The sequence below is a fragment of the Sylvia atricapilla genome, chromosome 20 (assembly GCF_009819655.1).
Source record: "Sylvia atricapilla isolate bSylAtr1 chromosome 20, bSylAtr1.pri, whole genome shotgun sequence".
Taxonomy (NCBI): Eukaryota; Metazoa; Chordata; class Aves; order Passeriformes; family Sylviidae; genus Sylvia; species Sylvia atricapilla.
In genome coordinates this window covers 7,352,670-7,371,000 of record NC_089159.1, presented here as the reverse complement: position 1 = coordinate 7,371,000, position 18,331 = coordinate 7,352,670, and the positions used below count along the sequence as shown (strand labels likewise).

The following is an 18,331-nucleotide window of genomic DNA, read 5'->3' as shown; positions in this document are numbered from 1 at the left end:
GGGCATGGTGCAGATTGCCTCGCTTTAAATCAGATTTATCACAAGCTACTTAAAGGAAAACACTGCATTTCCCTGGTAATTCTCATGAAGATGATATTCAACACTCTTTCACTTGCTGTGCAGAGGGTGCTCCCCAAGGCCGATCCCGCTGGGGACTGACTGTGTTCAGCCACAGCCACAGCACCACTAAGCTCCAAAATTCACATAAAAATACTGAGGGGCCCAGGCAGAGCAGCACTAACCGGGTTACACACCAGCAGAGTGCTGGCAGGAAAAGCAAACAGCACCAGAATCAGGAATTTTCAATTACATCTGAAACATAGAGAAGTGAGAAGAAAACAACAGAAGTACCAGGTTAACCAACTATCTGTGAAAGGGGGATCCAGGCAATGACTGCACACCTCTTACTGCACTCTCAAATTCTGCTCTTAAATGTCAGCACAGTCAGTGCACACAGGGGCCCTTCTAACACCCAACAAAGAAAATGCTGATGCCTGGGAAAGGCTCAGGACAGGGCTGGGGAGGGCAGAGCCCAGCCATGTCACGGGGCAAGGAGCCAGCCATGCTTCCTCCTCTGATGAGTGCTGGAGCTGCTGACCCTGAGGAAGACACATTTAGGGGAGGAGGAAGAAGATGAGGAGGAAGAGGCCACATTCAACCACAGCAGATGTAACCTTGGGCTTCAAAGTTCTGCCAAAACACTCACCCCCAGGAGCTGCAAAGGTCTCAAAGGGTGGTGCAGGGCTGGACCCCTCCAAGTTATGAAGCCAGGACCCTCAGGGGCTTGTGCTGTGCTTCAGAGAAGCCCCTTTAACATCACCCACCAAGCTGAGAGCAGCTTTGCACCATCCTGGCTTTGGAAACCTCCAGGAACATAACCCAGATATAAACAAAACGCAGGTCTGAGCGTAAATCAGAAGGATTTGCGCTTGGTCGCTCTGATGCACTCGGGCCACTTCAGCCACAGAGCAGCACTCCAAGAGCCACAGCCCGTGCCTGCTGCTGGGAGCTGGAGAGGGGCTTGGAGCAGCCCTTTGAAGGCAGCATTCCCAATGCCCTCGCTCCAGGCCGCAGGGCTGGGCACAGGCTCCCACGGCTGACTGGGGACAAACACTCACACTTACAGCCCGGCACAGCACGGTGACAACACTGAGAGCAGCCACGTTCTTTGGACATTTCACCTCCAGGCAGCTCAGGAGGGTGAAATGGAAACTTCCTCCAGCACTGCAGGCTAATGCAATAAATATAAATGAACTAAATATTAAGCATAATTTGACATCAGAGCACTTGCTCTCCAGGCAATCTTAAACCAGCACGATACAGCCTTGGGGGAAAACCACCACCTCAAACAATTGAGCAAGAACAAAATTAACTCAAGTCAGCTGCAGAATTAGCAGCATTAAAAGTGACATTCCCTAGCTGCCAGGACTGTGTTTGAACCGGGTTTAATGCTGATGCAATAACAACTTCCAGGCCGCTGGAAGTAGGACAGTGTGACGGCTGACAGCGCTAGCTGGCTGTGCCTTCAGTGCCACCACACAGCCAGCCGCTTGCGAAATAACATTGTCCTCAATCCACCTAGAAAAACGCCCGGGGACATGTCACCACCCCGGCGTGTTTCTGCTTTAGAGCCTGCAGGACTTCCCCGCAGGAGGTCACAGGGTGTCACCTGAGCTGAGGTGCTCCCGTCAGCCAGGTCACGGCGGGGGGAAGTGACTCCTCTGCAGTGTCCCAGCCTCAGGGGTGGCTCTTGGGCCACTGGCCCATCACCACGAGCCAGCTGCAGGGGACCGGCCAGCCACCGTCCTCACACACCCGAGGACGGGGCCTTGGCATGAGACGTCCCTGGCAGCGGCACAGGGAGGACACGGGGACTCGGGGTGACCTTAGTGGTTGGTCAGGGACCGCACAAGGGCGGGGGACGGCACGAGCTGTTCCATGGCGATGGCAAAAAGGCTTCGGCCATTCTCTACTACGTTTCGGCATGGGATGCTCCCGGCTGCGTGATGGGGACACTCCGGGGGTCCCATGCCGAGTCACAGCACGGGACCGCAGCAGCCGTGTGGCGAGGATGGCAACGGGGGGCTCGGGATGGCACGGGGGGCCACGGGAGAGCAGGACAGGCAGCGCCAGGGCCGGGGATGTCCTCGACTGGGGGCAGGGGCTGGGGACACCCTCGTCCCCTGGGGCGCGGCGTGGGGACGGCTCCTCCTCACCCACCTGCCGAGGAAGCGTCCTCCGCGTCGGAGCTGCCGGCGCTGCCGCCCTCCGGGGAGCTGCCGGGCGGCCGGGGGGCGGCGGGCGGCGGCGGGGCCCGGGCCAGCGCCGCCTCCAGGTAGCCCACCTTGAAGCGCTCCTCGGCCAGCGCCCGCTGCAGGCGGCGCAGGTGGCGGCGGCAGCGCTCCAGCTCCCGCTCCATGGCCCGCACCGAGCCCAGCTCCATGCGGGGCTCCGGCTCCCCCGGGAACTGCGCCTGCCAGTGCCGCGCGAAGTCCGCCCGGGCCGCCTCGCCCGCCGCCATCCCCCCGCCCCGAAGCCGGCTTTTTCCCCCTCCCCTACCCCCGGCACCGCCGCCTTCCGCCCCCCGCCGCCGCCGCGGGGCCTGACGTCGGTGCCCGCCCCCGGCCCGCCCCGCCTGGCTCGGCACGGCACGGCCCCGCCGGGGCGGGGGCAGCGCTGCCACCGCCCCCCGCCTCGGCCCCGGCTGCGGCCCGCGGCGGGAACGGCGGAGGGACATCCCCGGGACACGGCGGAGGGACGGGATGGGATGGGGACACCAGCGGGGTGCGGGTGTTGCGCCCCCGCAGCTCACAGACTCCCACTGCCCTCTCCAGTCTCCCAGAGGAGCTGCGGGCAAGGGGATGTGGGCGAGGGAATGCCCGGTGCCGGCAGCTCAGGGCAGTAACAACATGATAACGCGTGCCAGAATCCATCCCACGCACTCCAGGAGATCCCCGAGCCGGGAACAACCGAGCCTTGAAGGCTCCTGGGCCGTGGGGTGGCTCCTGTACCTTGCACAGCTGCCACGTGCCCGGGCCTTCACTGCAGAGCTCTGTGTGCCATCCTCATCCTCTGGCCAGTGGAATTCTGCCATCCCTCATCAGGACGGGTGATCCATTCCGGGCACATGGAGCAGCAGGCACAGGCTCCTGCGGTGGGCAGCGAATGCCTGCAGTTCCCTGAAAGGAGTGTGTAACCTGCTGGGGGTTTGTCTCTGCTCCCGAGGAACAAGGGACAGGACAAGAGGAAATGGCCTCAAGGCTTAAATTGGGTATTTGGGAAAATGTCTTCACTGAAAGGATGGTCAGACATTGGAACAGGCTGCTCAGGAAACTGATGGAAATGCTCAATAAACATGGATGTGGCACTTAGTGGTTTAGTGGTAACAAGGCAGTGCTGGGTTAACGACTGGATTTGTTCAGAGGGCTTTTCCAAGCAGAATGACTTGGGGATTCTGTGAAGGCCGAGGTAAGCCTTTAGCCCACTGCCTGCCACACGCGCTGTGTTTAACCACGTGCCCATGGCTCACTCCCGCTGCACGGGATGTGGCTTTCCAACCTGTGCCCAGGGCAGGGCTGTTCCCTGGTGCTGTGCGAGGTGCTGGAGCAGGGATCTCACCCGCAGGCACCTCCAGGCCTCTCAGTGCGTGTCCTTGCCTCCTCCTGTGCCCTGCAGGGTGGCTGCCTGGGCATGGATGACTCACCAGCCCGTGTCGCTTGTGGCCCAGCAGGAACAAAGCGCCCTATATTTATTTACCCGCGGGCCCGGGCTGTGTCGCAAGAGTCGCCTCCTCCTCCTTCCCCTCGTCACCAGGAACGGGCACCTCCCTCCCTGCCAGCCCCCAGCCTCTCACCCTTCCCTGCCGCAGGCTCCCTTGCTTTGCTCGGGCACATCCATCCTCCTGGGGCAGCCTTCCCAAGGGGGATGGATGGAGCTGGGCAGCCCCCCCGGGCCGTGCCAGCCGCCTCTTCACTCCGCCAGGGTTTGCCCTCCAGTGAGGGCTGTGCTCAAGGTGGCTCCAGCAGCTCTCACCTGGAAGCATCAGCAGTTTGCGTGGATGTGGCAGCCAGTTCTGGGCTCTCTGCAGGAGCTCAGGCCTGGCTCAGCGGCAGTGTTAGGGGTGCACACCCAAAGCACACCTTTGGGCTGTGGGACCTGTGAGAGCTGTGACAACGGGCAGGTGCCCAGCACACAGCAGTGCTCCAGTGCAGAGTGACACAGGCTGGGAGGTGGGGAGTCCCCGCGGGCCAAACCCCTTCTTGGAGGCTGGGGAGTGCCGTGAATGGCCTGATATATGTGTGGCGACAGATAATTACGGCTCTTTCATCATCTGTCAGGCAGATGGGCCCAGCAGAGCCTCACAACACGTTTCTGGCTCCCCATCTCAGCCCATAAATCTCTCCAGGAGAGAGTGATAAATCAGCAGGGACCGGGGGAGCAGGGCCTGGGTGGGCGTTCCTGCTGACCTCCCAACCTGTAATGGGCACGTCGGTCGGAAGCGCCCAGGATGAGGTGGGGATGGCCCAGCGGGATGTGCTAATTACAGGTGCCATCAGTCGCCCCGTGATTTATGGTCTGGCCCTGACTGCTTCCTAGAGCTGGGGCTGGATCCCTGCAGCCAGGGCTGCCCAGAGACCCAGAACGCCTGGCAGTGCTTCCCAAGGATCTCCCAGGGGCTGTGGGCAGGATGGGGACAGCTTTGGGACTGCCTCTGTACCCAGCTCAGGCACCTCTGTGTCTGCTCTGAACTGCACCTCCTGACCTCCAACACCAGCAAGGACATCCCCGTGGCAGGGATCTGTCCTGCTTAGCTGGGTTTTAGACAGACACGTCCCTAAGTGGGTGTGACATCTGTGTGCTGCTGGCATTCAAGCGTTCCAAAGCTGACTCGCTGGGTAAGTCAGTGGTCAGGGAGCCTCCATCCCCGGCAGAGGAAGACTGGGAGGTGAGAGAGATGCTGGGGAGAACAAGAGGCTCATAGTGAGCACAGGTGAGTGCTCGAAGATATCTGCAAGCTTCACCTCCCTTTGAAGTCCTGCTGCCTCATCCTCCGCTGTCCCCGAGGCTCTGCCTCCTGATTTATTGGGTTCCTGGAGCAAAGGCACCTAAATTAGCTCCAGCTTCAAAGAGCCAGGAGAGGAGAAGGGCAATAGACAAATAACCCCCCACTAATAGTGGCTGTTGATCAGACATGAGCTGGGATGACCAGATAGGAAGGGATGGATTAAGGGGGTGGACACATTCTCCCAGGGCTCTGTTTTTGCACCAGACACCCCAACAATTAGTCAGAAGCACTCCCGGGCCGTTTCTCAAAGCATTACCCCTCGCACAGGAAGGCATTTAGCAGCTGCTCGCTAATGAGATGATGGGCGATCACACGTGGCTGTCCCTCAGTGCTCAGAGGTTGGGGACCTGGCCCTGCCCATGGCCTCCGGACCTGCTGCACCTGGCCAGCCTCTCATCCCACCAGCTCGGGGATGCAGGAAACAAGGAGCTGCTTTCAGCATCCTCTTCCCCAAGTTAAGTGCCGGGCAGGCCCGGGAGCGCCAGCCCAGACAGCTCTGCCCCCAGGCTGCTGGGAAGGGACAGGAAGGCTCTGCAGGCAGGTAGCACTTTAGCTCTTTTATCACCTGCCCAAATCCCCCCTGCCACATTCCTGCTTCTTGCTCCGCAGGGCAGAGGCGTGCCAAGCCCTGCACATTCCTGCGCTGCCGGGGTCTGCTCCTGCTCAGGCACCCACCTCCCCTGTCCCCACGGGTGCTCTCAGCTCACTGGGACTATGTCTTCTCCTGTACCCAAGCACAGGACTTGCTGCTTTCCTCAGCAATGGCACAACTTGGTGCTTCTGTTCCCTTTAGCTGAGAAATAACAGAGGTGCTGCAGGATCCATAAGCAGGGGGAAGGAGGAGCCAGGGTGGTGATGCCCCACGGGGCTCTGCCTCACAGCCCCACGGCGAGCCCTGGGATGGCCTGTCCCGGGGTGAGCCACCAGCCTGGCCAGCAGAGGAGAGGGCAGAGCAGCGCGGGGGAGCTCCTGCAGTGCCCAAATTCTCAGCAGACACCAAACAACCCCTGCAACAACGTGTGCTTGGTGGAGGTGCTTTCCCCGGGGGCCTGTGAGCATCCCACCACCAGCTGTGGGCACCCCAGGGTGGCACCGGTGCCTGACGCTCAGAGCAGGGACCAGGCAGGGCTCTCTCACCTGCGGCAGGTGAGGAGGGTCGCGGCAGCCACGTGACGAGCCCTGCTGAAGGTTTTTAGGGGCGGCTGCCCGTCCCTGGAGGAGTGTCACCCACACCTCCCGGGAGGCAGGATCGCAGCAGCGCCTCTCCCGCTCGCCCTGCCGCTGCCATGTCCGGAGCTGCCCTGGGGAAAGGCGCGGGGCCAGAGCCCGACAGCTCCGAGGAGGAGCTGGAAGCGGGGGACGCGCCCCAGGCGTGCTACAGGCAGGGTTTGTGGGTGTCCCGAGGCGGGGAAGCAGACTCCAGCCCGGGGGACACAGAAGGGACGAAGGTGAGGAAGAGGAGCAGGCCAGCGCGCTCCAAGGCCAGGAGGATGGCTGCCAACGTCAGAGAGCGTAAGAGGATTCTGGACTACAACCAAGCCTTCAACGCCCTGCGGCTGGCCCTCAAGCACGACCTCGGCGGCAAAAGGCTTTCTAAAATCGCGACCCTCCGGCGGGCCATCAACAGGATCACGGCTCTGTCGCTGTCCCTGCACGGCGCCGGGCGCTGCTGGCCCTGCGCCCACTCCGAGTGCCGCGCCCGGGCCGGGGGCCCTGCGCAGGAACCGGGGCTGAAGGGCAGCCGCCCCCAGCTGCCCTGGGAGCCCGGGTCTGCAGGGACACGGTGCCCTCCGTCCCCTCTCTGCGCTGGGTTTTCCCCTCAGAGGCAGCTCCATCACCCCGAGAGCCCGAAGGAGAAGCGGCCGGCGCCGAGCCCCGCCTGGCACGGCGGCGGGATCCCCGCGCTCCGCCAGCACCGATTCACGGGCAGCCCGCAGGAAACCCCGGCCGGGGCTGTCCCCTGGCAGCTGGGCTACTGCCAGGGCTGGGGACACCAGCAGTGCCTCCCCATCCACTGACCTGCCGGCCTGGGGTGGCAGGACGGTGGTCCCGGAGGTATCGGAGCCGTGGGACAGATGTGGGGAGCGGGAAGGGACTGCTGGGGGAGGGAGAGAAGCGCTGCAGGACGTGGAGCTCAGCCGCGATGCTGGCGAGCTCGGAGAGCCCCCGACACGCTGTACAGGACCCTGCTGCGTGTCTCCCCTCTGCGGGAAAACTGCGGGAGGTGGGAAGTCCTCTGGAAGTGTCAGCTCCGTGTTTGCTGTCGCGGGGTCTCACTGCTGCTGATCGCCGCTGTTATTTATTCTCTCTTGCTTGCTCTGCGAGAAAACACGAGTTCCAAACCCAGCAGCAGGGCAGTGGCTGTTAATATGTGTGGGCTGGACAGATGGGCCGTGGGGATGACGCTAAAGCCCCTGGCTGGCGGGTGGCTCTGGCTCCCGCCGGTGAAGGAGGGGAGCAGGAGCAGGGAAAGGTTACTGCCCTGGGACTTTGGACGCTAAGCTCATTGGTACAGACGTTTGTGCCTGGCAGATTTGCTAGGCCGGGAGGGGAGACAGATGTCGGCTTTCATAAAACCCACCCATCCGATTGCGGTTTCCTTCTGATCCCAGGGAAGTGGCTCTGTTGGGACAGGCCAATGGCGCGATCCCAGCCAGTCCCGTGGAGGGGAGGAAGGGGGAATTTTACTGAAAAGGTCCCTTTTGTCCCTTCTCTCTGGCTTAGAGAGCTTGGATCAGCTGCGAGGGCTCCCTCCTGCCCAAGGCTCGGCAAACTGGAATTGCTGCAGGAATCAGGCAGGGATTTACGGCCACACACACCACAGCTGGCAGACTTTTGGACAGGACAAATTGTGATTCCCGCAGTGCTGAGCCCTGCAAAGCTCCTCCAGCCCCGCTGCTCCCACCCCAGGGCTACCAACATTCCAGTGGCAGTCTGAGCTCTCTCCCTGCCTGGGGATAACCATCCCAACCTCCTGCTGTTGAGTGCCGGGATCTCCTCCTGTTTCCTTGATCTCTGGTGGGACAAGGGAGCTGGTCCAGGAGCAGAGGAAAACTGATGGCAGCCAGGAGAGAGAGCTCTTTGCTCAGCAAAGGAGCCTCTTTAAAGTGCTGATGGTGTGAGGCTGGATCCTGGCTGCAGCCTCCGACAGGTGTTCTTTGCCAGAGGAAGGCCTGCAGCCACATCCTCTGAGGGAATCCTACTTCTCCCTACAGCATCCTTGCTCTGGGTGGCTCTCCCTGCTCTGGCTCTCCCTGGGGCAGTGCACGGCTCTGCCCTGCCCTGTCAGCAGCCCTCACACGGGGAGGGAGAGCCCAGCAACAGCAGCATTCGAAGAGTGTTTCAGTGACACCCTGACTCAGTCAGGAACCCTCCCTCCTCCTCCCGAATTTGCATCTCCGTGTTTTCCCACACCGGCTTTGGTGGTCGGCCGAAGGGAGGCAGATGGAAACAGATGGTCACAGAGGCAGGAGTGGAAGGGAGGCAAACCCCCGTGAGACCCTCCCGAGCAGGGTCACCCCTCTGCTCTCAGATTCACGATCACAAACTGCGGCTCCTAATTCTGTTTGGAGGCTGCAGGATGGGGAAAAGCTCCGGGCAGGGCTGGGCAGCAGGTCCCAGCTGGCTGAAGGCTCTTCGGGGAGGCAGAAGGTGCTGGGTGTGCCCCGTAGATGGCACTCACTGCCAGGGAAACCTCTGGCAAATTTGGAACTGAAGCATAATGCACAATGGGTGGGGAACATCCATCTTTTCCGGGCATCCAGGCTCTGAGGGTTTAGTCTTCCCTCCTGCCCCTCACATCATCCCCGCTTCCCAAGGATGGAGAAGATGTAACTCACACTGCACCAACACCCTTTCTGCCTTACAGATCCTAGGCAGGGACGCGGTATGTCACCGCTCTGGTGTCCCTGTCCCCAGCTGTGGTGTCACCACGGTCATCCACCCAGCGAGGGCACAGCGTGCCCAGAGCCTCCCCCATCCCTGTGCCCGGGGCCGATGCTTTCCAGAGCGGCTGGAGCCACAGGTGCCAGAGGGCACCCACACACCGCCCAGACCCCGCCGCCCTCCGGGCAGCCCTGCCCAGACCCGGGGCAGCTCCAGCCCCTCTCCGCAGCCGCGAGCGGCTCGTGGGTCTGCTCCGTGTCGCATGTCCCCCCCGCCTGGGGCAAGGCTGGCAGCCAGCAGGGACAGCAGGGACAGCAGGGACAGCAGGGACAGCAGGGACAGCAGGCACAGCAGGGCTGCGTGTGCCCCGCACAGCGCTGCCCTCGGCATCCCCCGCAGCCCCGCGGCCGGAGGCGGCCCCGAGCCCCGTCGGCACGGGCGGAGCCCGCTCGGGGCTGGGCTCTCACGTACGGCTGCAGCGGAGCGGAGCCCCCGGGAAGAGCGGGGGGTCGGTGGGGCGGGACAGAGCCTTGGGCTGGGCCGGGCTGAGGGCGGCGGGGACTCCCCGGCTCTCCCATCGCTCCGCTCCGCCCCGCCGCATCCCCGCCACCATCCCCGGGGGCCGCGGCGCCGCACGCAGCGGGTCGGGCGGAGGCCGGGCGCGGTAAGGGGTGAGGAGAGGGGGGACCGGGGACACCCCGGGGGCGGTCCGCGGCCCCCATCCTGCCTCGGGGGCCGAGCCGGGCTGGCCCCTCCTCCGGCTCGGCCTCCCGCGGGGCGGCGGGCCCCGAGCGCAGAGCGGCGGCGGCGGGGCGCTGCCGGAGCCCGCTCCGCCGGGCCATGGCCAGCACCGGCTCCGCGCCCGGGGGCGCGGGCCCGGGCTCGGGCACGGTGCTGCCCACCCGCTTCCAGGAGACGGAGAAGCTGCTGTCGGCGACAGAGGGCCGGGAGGAGAAGGGCCTCCGCGGCTCCAAATCCTTCACGGCGGCTTTGCCCGGCGAGACGGAGCGCAACGGGCACGGGCTCGGCTACAAGTCGGTGTCGGTCGGGCACCTGGAGGCGCCGCCGCTGTCGCCGTCCCGGCTGAGCCTGGGCAGAGCCTCGTCCACGGCCACCAGCACGGCGGCCCCGGAGCAGGGCCGCCCGCGGGACTACCTGGTGCTCGCCATCTTCTCCTGCTTCTGCCCCGTCTGGCCCATCAACATCGTGGCCCTCGTCTTCTCCATCATGGTGAGTGCGGGACCCGCCGGGCGCACGGACCCGCCCGGTTCGCCGCCGGCTCCCCCCGCCGCCGCCCCGACGGCCGCCGCGGAGCTGTCCGCGGTGCTGCACCGCCGGCCCGGGCCGGGAGGAGCCCGCTCCGCTCCCGCAGCGCTCGGCCGGGCTGTGCCGCCCCGCTCCGCTCCCGCAGCGCTCGGCCGGGCTGTGCCGCCCCGCTCCGCTCCCGCAGCGCGCTCCGGTGCGGGTCCGGGGGGCGCGGGCGGGCGGAGGCGGGCGGGGAGCGGCGCCGAGCCCGGGGCAGCGCACGGAGAGGCGGCGGGATGGAGATGAAGATGGAGATGGAGATGGGAAAGGAGGCGGCGGGATGGAGATGGAGATGCGGGGAGGCGGCGGGATGGAGATGGAGAGGGGGGTGGGATTGCAGGGCAGGGCTCCGGGAAGCGCCGTGGCTCCGGGAAGCGCGGTCCCTGCCAGGCAGCGGTCCAGAACCACTCGCGGGGCTTCCCCGGGAAGGAGCTGCGAGGCGAAGCATTGACAAGGGATCTCCCTTCTCCCCTCCTAGCCCAGCCCTGCAGCACTGGGGAGACGCTGGCTGGAGGCTGGTGCCTGGCCTCAGGCACTTCAAAGGGACGGGCTGCACCTGCAGCTCTTGTAGTCGCCCTGGAGAAGCAAAATTTCCCCATTAAACATCCCCCACGCCTCAGTAAATACACCAGCAGAGGAGAATAAAGCCAGCCCGGCCTCCCACCCATCTCGGGTACAGGTGGCTCAGTCAGCACAGCCCTACAAGCAGAGCCACCCCCTTCTCCAGCAGATGCTGCTCTCTTGTACACACCCAGCACCTTCTATGCCTTTGATTTGCAACAAAGGCAAATCTCTTTGAAAATCAGCTCCATTACCTGCTTACCACACAGAAATACACGGAGGGGCACCTGCTGCCACCACTTCCCCCCAAAAAAAACCACCAACAACTTGAAGGCAGGCACGGGCACTTGCCACAAAAAGCCCTCTAGGGAGACCAATTTCCATTTTGAGGAGGAATCATCGTTTCTGCCAGTGCCAGCTGTCATCTGCGTAGTACAGTTGTGTGGCACAGCCTGTTTAGGCAGCACACAGGGAAGCCAGCCAGCCTTGTTTGGCTTTGCACTGCAAGGAGAGGGAAAGCAGCTGGGTATTGCATATCCATGGTAATAAACAAGGTCTCTCACGGGGATTTTCCAGCCACATTAGCCTTCATGCAAAACAGATCCTCACACTGTCCCTTGCAGGCGCCAGAGCCTCCAGGGTGCTTGGGATGTGCCTTGGGCCACAAGAGCCCCGCGGAGGAGAGTGAACAGTGGGGAAAGAGCAGGAGCTGGTTCAGCCTGCCAGGCACAGGGGGGACTGTCACACCCCAGGGGAGGCAGGACCAGGGAGGCAGAAAATGTTATCGGGCTGCCCTCTGCTTCCAAGGCCACTGGCAGCACTGACCAGGGCTCATCCAGAGCTGGGGAAGGGGAGGCAGAAGGGGCATTCAGCTGAGCTTGTTCTCCAGGACAAGGCTAATGGCACACACAGCACATCAGTAGCCAGTGCACATCCTCTGGCCCCTGCACAGTCACCCCTGCACTTTCTGTCCTGTGGTTTAATTAACTAATTTCAGCCCTTTCCAGTCCTGGCCCTGCCTTCACCATCACCTCACCCACACACCCACCTGCCAGCCAGGGACCTCCACAGAGCAGGATGAGGAGTGCTCCATCCTCCCTCCCAGGAAGCCTCTGGCTGGGTGCTCCTGGCAGCAGCAGCAGCTCTCAGGGCCCGGGTTGATGTTTCACCTGCCTACAGCAGGGAGGAATTGAGCTCCCAGTGACCCCCAAGGCTTCCCCGGGCTCAGATCTCCCCTCAGAGAAAGGCCCAGGTGTGCCTGGTCATGCACAGATCTGAGCAGGAACCAGGTTTTTGTGATTCCCATCGCCTGGGGAAAGAGGAGGACCTTTCCACAACTGTGCTGACATTCTTTTAGCTCTGCAATTGTGCTTTTCTTTCCTGAGTCAAAGCTTTTGCACATGAAAGCTTTTTCTTCTTGGGTAATAAGCAGCGTCCAGAGAGGAAAGTAAATTAATGCTTTGTAGTTTAGTGTCTCATAAATCATTTTTCAAAAGCTGCTCTCAGATCCCAGCAGAGCCTATGGCCAGAGGTGGAAAAAACCCTGCTCTAGCCCCTCCAGCCTGTTCCTGTTAATGCTGGTTTCATGGAAATGAATTACCTGGAGGCTTCTCCATGGACTCTTGCATGTGTTTTCCTCACCAAGTGATGATCTGGCTGTTCTAAAGGGTTCAGGTCACTCCCCAAGAGCGAGAGTGGGACTGGTGGTGGCCAAGGATGTGTCCATCCCATGGGATCCATCTCTTGGGAGTGCAGGGCAGGGCTGGGTACCACACACCCACCCTGTATTCCTGCTGTGAATCCTTTCCTCTCCCCACCAAAGTGCAGCCACTTCGGGGGAAGAAGCAGGGCAGCCACATCCCAGAGCACAAAACCCCAAACAAATGAAAGGAAATGAAAAAATCCAGCCAGAACCATCACATAGTAACATCAAGGGCAGTTCTGCACAGCACTTGGTGTCCAAAAGAAGTTCTGTCATTCCTAAAAGATGTGGGAGAAGTCAGATTGTCCTCACCCATTTTAAGTGCCACAGCCATCTGTCTCACTCTGGAGTTGATTTATACCTCCTTTGGAATGTTTCCTTCAACGAAAACACCAAGTGTCAAGGATTAATGATTTATTCTGAGTAATTGGTGGACGGCAGCAGAGAGCATCCAAAGCCAGTTCATAAATTGGGAAAGATTGCAGGAAAGAGGATGTGATGATTTGTCTTCTCCATCCCTGGGACTAGCACAGGGAAGTAATTGACTTTATTTGCAACAAGGCCACTTAGGGGGAAAAAAAGCTCCAAACGTTTGGAGCAGTGACTGGAACAGATAGCAGTGTGAAACAGGTAAAATTAATAACTCCTGAGTCAGCCAGCCTTACCTGGCCCACGGGTGCTGCAGAACAGCCCCCACTCCCCAGGTCCTGCAGATTTTCCAGCTCTGGGCTGTAGCAGGGAGTCCCTTGGCACTCACACAGTGACTCACTCCCCCAGAGCCCTCGAGCCTTTTGGAGATGTTCTGCCTTGGTGAGCCTCGATTAATAAACAAGATGTAAATGTTTCTGTGTGGAAAGCAAAACACGGGATTAGTGATACTAGAGAGCTGTAATCAAACCCTTCCACACCGATGAATAATATATGTGCAGTACCAAATTCTTACTAAACACCACATGCCAATGCTGAGGTGTTTCTCATAATTGTTGGGGATAAATGAGCAGTAAACATTTCCAGAAGCTGGAGTGATAAATATATAGATTCCCTTAGCCTATATATTTTGCCTAGGAGACAGCTAAAACTGCGTATTTCACTGCGATCTAACCCACACCCTGCCAAAATATTACACTTGTTACAAAAACCAGAGCCTGAAAACCCAAATCCCCAGCGCTGGAGCTGTCAGTGAGCAGGGCAGGGATCCTGTCGATCCCTGGGCTCCTGCATCCCTCCCCATCTCTCACCACCAACCCATGAAGCTTCATTTTGTCACCTCCTGTTCTGGGATGAAAATAACTCTTGGCTGCATCCCATCGCTCTCAGAGCGGGTCTGGCAAACCTGCTGGTGAGACTGGGAGGAACAAGGTCCTGAGCTCTCCTGGTGTCACTGGTGGGGACACTGAAGCCCAGGGCTGCTCCTGAGAGGAGCAGGAGGGCAGTGGAAGCAGCCACCTGCCTGTTTGAGGCTCTGCTGTGTTATTTCTGGGGCCACACAAACCCAAACGAGCTCATGGAAACCTCCAAAGCTGCATTTTTTTTCCTACAGAGCAGCTGCCCATGCACAGCCTGGGCTGGGGATGGTTTGGGCACGGTGCTGCCAAGAGGCAATGGAATTAAAGCAGGATGAATGGGAAATGGGGCAGTAACATCCAGTATTTGTTCAGATTCTCTGTGATCTTTCATGATTATTGCTGGAGCTGGACTAGGCCTCCCTGCTCTTAATATTTTATTTTTTTTTTAACATGAGGCAGGGGATCCTTTCCATCACAGCTAGTTCTGAGATAAATATTTTTTCAAAGGGAACTGGGATTGCTTTCATCCACCTCTACCTTTACTCTTTTTAACTAGTACACTCGTTTTTTTAAACTGAGAATTTCCCCAGTTTTAGCAGCCATGCTCCAAAGGGAGGAGCTGTCACACAGCACAGGGCTGTGGGAGCTGCTGGCCCCACAGCTTGCCCCAGATCCTCCTCTTCTCCTCCAAGGCAGCATGGCTGGAGATGGATGGGCCAGGGGAAGAAGCCTTTAACCCATGTTAAAGTGTTAAATACATAAAAGCAACCCTAAAGGAGGAATATCTGCTTCAAAGCAGTTAAATCATCAACAAACCCCTATTCCCAGTGAAGTTTAGGGGGGTTTTGCCCAACTCCTCCTCTGAATCAAGGATGCTGGGCTCCCTTCTCCTCCTATCCCACCTTGCTTCTCTTTCCCCTCACTCCAAGCTTTCCCAGCCAGGGACTTTCAAATCCCTTCCCCACTTTTCCTCCCTCCAAACCCTCTTCCCAATGGGGTTTTTGTGGGCAGCAGAAGGGCACTGCATGAATTTGGGGAGGCTTTTTGATCCCAGGAGCCGGGCTGGCAGCAAATGCTGACGCACGGTGAGTAATTCCACCACAGCTCCTCTCACAGCTGCCCTTCTGCTAAGTGCTGGGTGCTCCCCCAGCCAAGGGCAGGACGCCCAGCTCACCCTTTCCAGCAGGATCAGGAGGCCCTTCCCTCAGCTGTGGGAATGCTTCTCCCTCACCAGGAATCCTCACTTCCAGCATTTTTCGCTCGGGAATCAAGAGATTGCCAATTAAAGCAGCAGGAAAGGAAACGGGGCTCAGTTTGGGGGCTCTGCAGCCAGGGAGTCACCCCTAGAGGTGCTGCCTCTCTCAAGGGACTGTTTTTGTGTCTCTGCAGTCGAGGAACAGTGGCCAGCAAGGGGACACGGACGGCGCCCGGCGGCTGGGACGCATGGCCAGGCTGCTCAGCATCGTCTCCATCGTGCTGGGGACCATCATCATCGTGCTCTACATTTCACTCAGCGTCAAAGGTAACCCTTGCCTCCTCCTTCCCTCAGCCCAGCCCCAGCAGGGACCTCACCTGGCTCCCAGCTCCAGGCCAGGGGATAGGATAGACCTGCCCTCAGCCCACTCCTGCCTCACTCCCAGCCTAAGTGCAGTGGGAAGCGACTCCAGCTTGGTTTGGCCATCACCAGCTGCACACACACACATAAAGATCACCTCAGAGAATGGGCTCCTTCCAGTAGAAACATACATTGCCCAAATGACCAGCATGGAAAGCCCTCCCTGTGCTGTCCAAAGTGCCCTGGTGACCACACCAAGTCTCCCTGGTGAAAGGCCCTGCCCTGGCAAAGCCTGTGGCTGGGTTTAGAAGAGAGGAGTGCTGTAAAAACAGAAAGGTTTCAGGACACAAAATCAACCTGCCCAGAAATACAATCCCAAAATGTCTTGGGAACCTCCCCAACACAACCCTACCTGCCAAACCAGCACGATCAGGCAAACAGGGACCTCAGAAACACCCAAAGGCCAAGCCAGGAGCATGAGGGAAACATCTGTTGGCTGCTGGAAGCTGCCCTAAGCCGCTCTTTTCTTTTCCAGGTTCCTAGAAGACGTTTCAGCATGCAAATACCTTGAAGAGGAGGAAGACAACTTTCCTTTTGGGGTTTTTACTTTCAGCCTTGCAACAAAACAAAACAAAAAAAAATTGTCACAGTGTAGGTGGGCAGCCCTAGACAGTCTGCTCTGGAGCGCCGTCGGAAGGAACGCATGCTTCAACTCACCGCCTCTTGGGAATGAGCCTGTGCCAGGGATGGGATAAAAATCACCCTGAGGAGGAATGGGAGAGGCCACACGGAGAGGAGAAGGGGGAAAGCCACTACCTCATTCCCCTCCAGCAGAACTCACGGAGTGGGGAGACAACTAAAGTGCAAGAGGAGGAGAGAGTCTCCAGGACGAAGCTGGCTTTGGGAGGAAAATAGGAGGCGAGAAGGGGATGTTCTGAGGAGTCCTCCTGAGAATTTCAGCACGAGTCACTGGATTTTTGGGGGGGTCGTTGGTTTTTAAATCGTCCAATTCTCTGTCTCTACAAGGAAAACAAAACAAAACAGAACAAAAACAACGAAACAAAGCTCAAACTGCCATCAGGAGCTGAGAGCTGTTCCACGGAAGAGGAGGGAGAGCAGAGCTGCAGCAGGACCACGGCTCTGCTCCGAACGAAACGCAGCTGCCAAAGCTGGAGGATGTGGTGGGTGCTTTTGTATTTTTGATGAAAAAAAAAGAAAAAAAAAAAAGAAAAAAAAAAGACAATGACCATTTGCATGCCTTTGGGAATGTTCTCCATGTCTGTTCCTACGAGCTCTTTTATCACTTAGGGCAGATCTCAGAGCTGGCAGAGCAGGATGTTGCTGCATGAGAACCCCAGGCTCCTCCTCACCCCCATCCCATGGTGGGCTTTTTACTGGAAGGCAAAATCAGGCGTTCCCTGTGAACCCACACATCTCTCTGTGCATCCAAAGGGAGGTCAGCACCCCTGGCACCGAGACAAGAGCCTGGTTAATGCCCAGCAGCAGCACCAGGGCATGGGGAGCTTGTTCTACCCACTCACACCCCGATGCCACGGCACGTCCATCACACAGAGCCTTCAGTGTGATCCAACCCCACCACTGCCTGTGCTCAACCCCCTGACCCTCTGGGGCTTCAGTTTAGGGCCTTCCAGGAGATTTTCAGGGGCATGAAGGAGTTTTAGGCTCCTGCTCCTCTCCTGTGCACCCCTCACACAGTTCTTCTGCAGCTCTGAAAATCTCCGGTGTCCCCGGAGCTGCCTGGGGTCAGTCCCGCGAGTCGTTGTATTATTTTCTAATGTTTTGTATTTAACCTAACAAGAAAACAGACTCTGCTCCTCCCACCCTGTCTGTAGGTACCAGAGGCCCTGCCACGTCTTCCACACCCCACAGCTCCCTTGGCCCATCCCCGTGGGCCCCAATCCCCACACCTCCCTCGAGGCTCCATCCAGCCCCAGCCCTTCTCCTCCCCTCTCACCCCTCTTTGCTGTGGGGATTTCCTGGGGTTGGCCCTCTACCCACCCACCCAGACTATGCAAAGCTCCATTGCCTGTTGTTTTAGTCAGGCTTTGTGACTTCTGGCCACGTCCATTGGCTCCCTGAGTCTCTTTGATCCAAACTTTGGGGACACATGACCAAGAGCTGCACTGCCCGGCCTTTCTGTTGTCTCCAGCTGACAACCCGTGACCTAAAAAGTCATGGACTGACTGAGAAATGTTGTCCTTCAGGGCACTTCTGCTCCCTAACACCCATCTCCTGAAAAACACCCCAAATTTAGGCCAAATTCAATGCTTCCCAGGGCTTGTCTACATGGAGAATCCACCAAAAGAAAGTTCACAACATGGTGACTGCTTGGCACTAACTCATTTCCCAGGCTCAGAGTGGGCACATGGGGTTAGCACAGAGTAGGGGTGAAGTGTAAATCCATGCTGTAGTTACTCTGTAGTAGCTAATGTGCAAAGCCACAGGCACCTCTGTGAAAATCCTCCTGTCACCTTTTTGATTGCTCCTTTTTCAAGTGTTTTTTTCCTCTAGAGGTTGTTCGGATCCGGGGGGTGAGAAAGCCAAATCCCCCAGACACGCTGTCAACATTCTTCTCTCCACTAAAAGGGATTCCAGGGACTCACAGCAAGAGCACATCACTCCAGCACTTTCTCGGGCTCCATTCCCATCCACCCCTTTGCCAGCACTCCATCACAAACTGCTGGCATCTAAAATGGACCAAATCTGCAACTTTTCTTTTGCAATTTATCTTCTGTGAGCTCAGCAGACAGGGACTGCTGAGCATTTCTGGGTGGGAGCTCCCTCCTCCATCCTCTGTGCAGGCACTACATCTTTTCCTCCTGAGCCCTTTAGAAACCCTCCCTTGGATGTTCAAACTTCCATCTTATGGCTGTTGAAATCCCATCAAATTCCCCAAATATTTTATTCTTTAACTCTTGGATCCAAAAGCTGCTTGCTGGGTTGGGTTTTTT

General features: G+C 59.0%; 3 protein-coding genes across 3 annotated transcripts in view; 2 read left to right on the top strand and 1 right to left on the bottom strand.

The window, feature by feature from the left end:
- ABR (ABR activator of RhoGEF and GTPase) overlaps positions 1-2,265 on the bottom strand; it is a 37,623-nt gene extending 35,358 nt beyond the window's left edge. The window contains exon 1 of the mRNA XM_066333440.1: positions 2,221-2,265. The gene's annotated coding sequence lies outside the window, so the exon portion shown is untranslated. The remainder of the gene's footprint in view (positions 1-2,220) is intronic.
- Positions 2,266-6,351: 4,086 nt separating this feature from the next.
- BHLHA9 (basic helix-loop-helix family member a9) lies at positions 6,352-7,083 on the top strand. Its single transcript, XM_066333429.1, has one exon. It carries the CDS (start codon positions 6,352-6,354, stop codon positions 7,081-7,083), a length of 732 nt encoding a protein of 243 aa, XP_066189526.1.
- Positions 7,084-9,734: 2,651 nt separating this feature from the next.
- On the top strand, positions 9,735-16,642 carry TRARG1 (trafficking regulator of GLUT4 (SLC2A4) 1). Its single transcript, XM_066333430.1, has 3 exons — positions 9,735-10,180; positions 15,194-15,326; positions 15,895-16,642. The coding sequence occupies exons 1-3, from the start codon at positions 9,791-9,793 to the stop codon at positions 15,900-15,902; spliced, it is 531 nt and encodes a 176-aa protein (XP_066189527.1). The 5' UTR covers positions 9,735-9,790; the 3' UTR covers positions 15,903-16,642.
- The last annotated feature ends 1,689 nt before the right edge of the window (positions 16,643-18,331 follow it).

Bases quoted from the DNA above. Each gene is read 5' to 3' on its own strand.
- BHLHA9 (XM_066333429.1), top strand. From the start codon at position 6,352: ATGTCCGGAGCTGCCCTGGGGAAAGGCGCGGGGCCAGAGCCCGACAGC.
- TRARG1 (XM_066333430.1), top strand. From the start codon at position 9,791: ATGGCCAGCACCGGCTCCGCGCCCGGGGGCGCGGGCCCGGGCTCGGGC. The intron at 10,181-15,193 runs GTGAGTGCGGGA...GTGTCTCTGCAG, and splicing joins CCCTCGTCTTCTCCATCATG to TCGAGGAACAGTGGCCAGCA.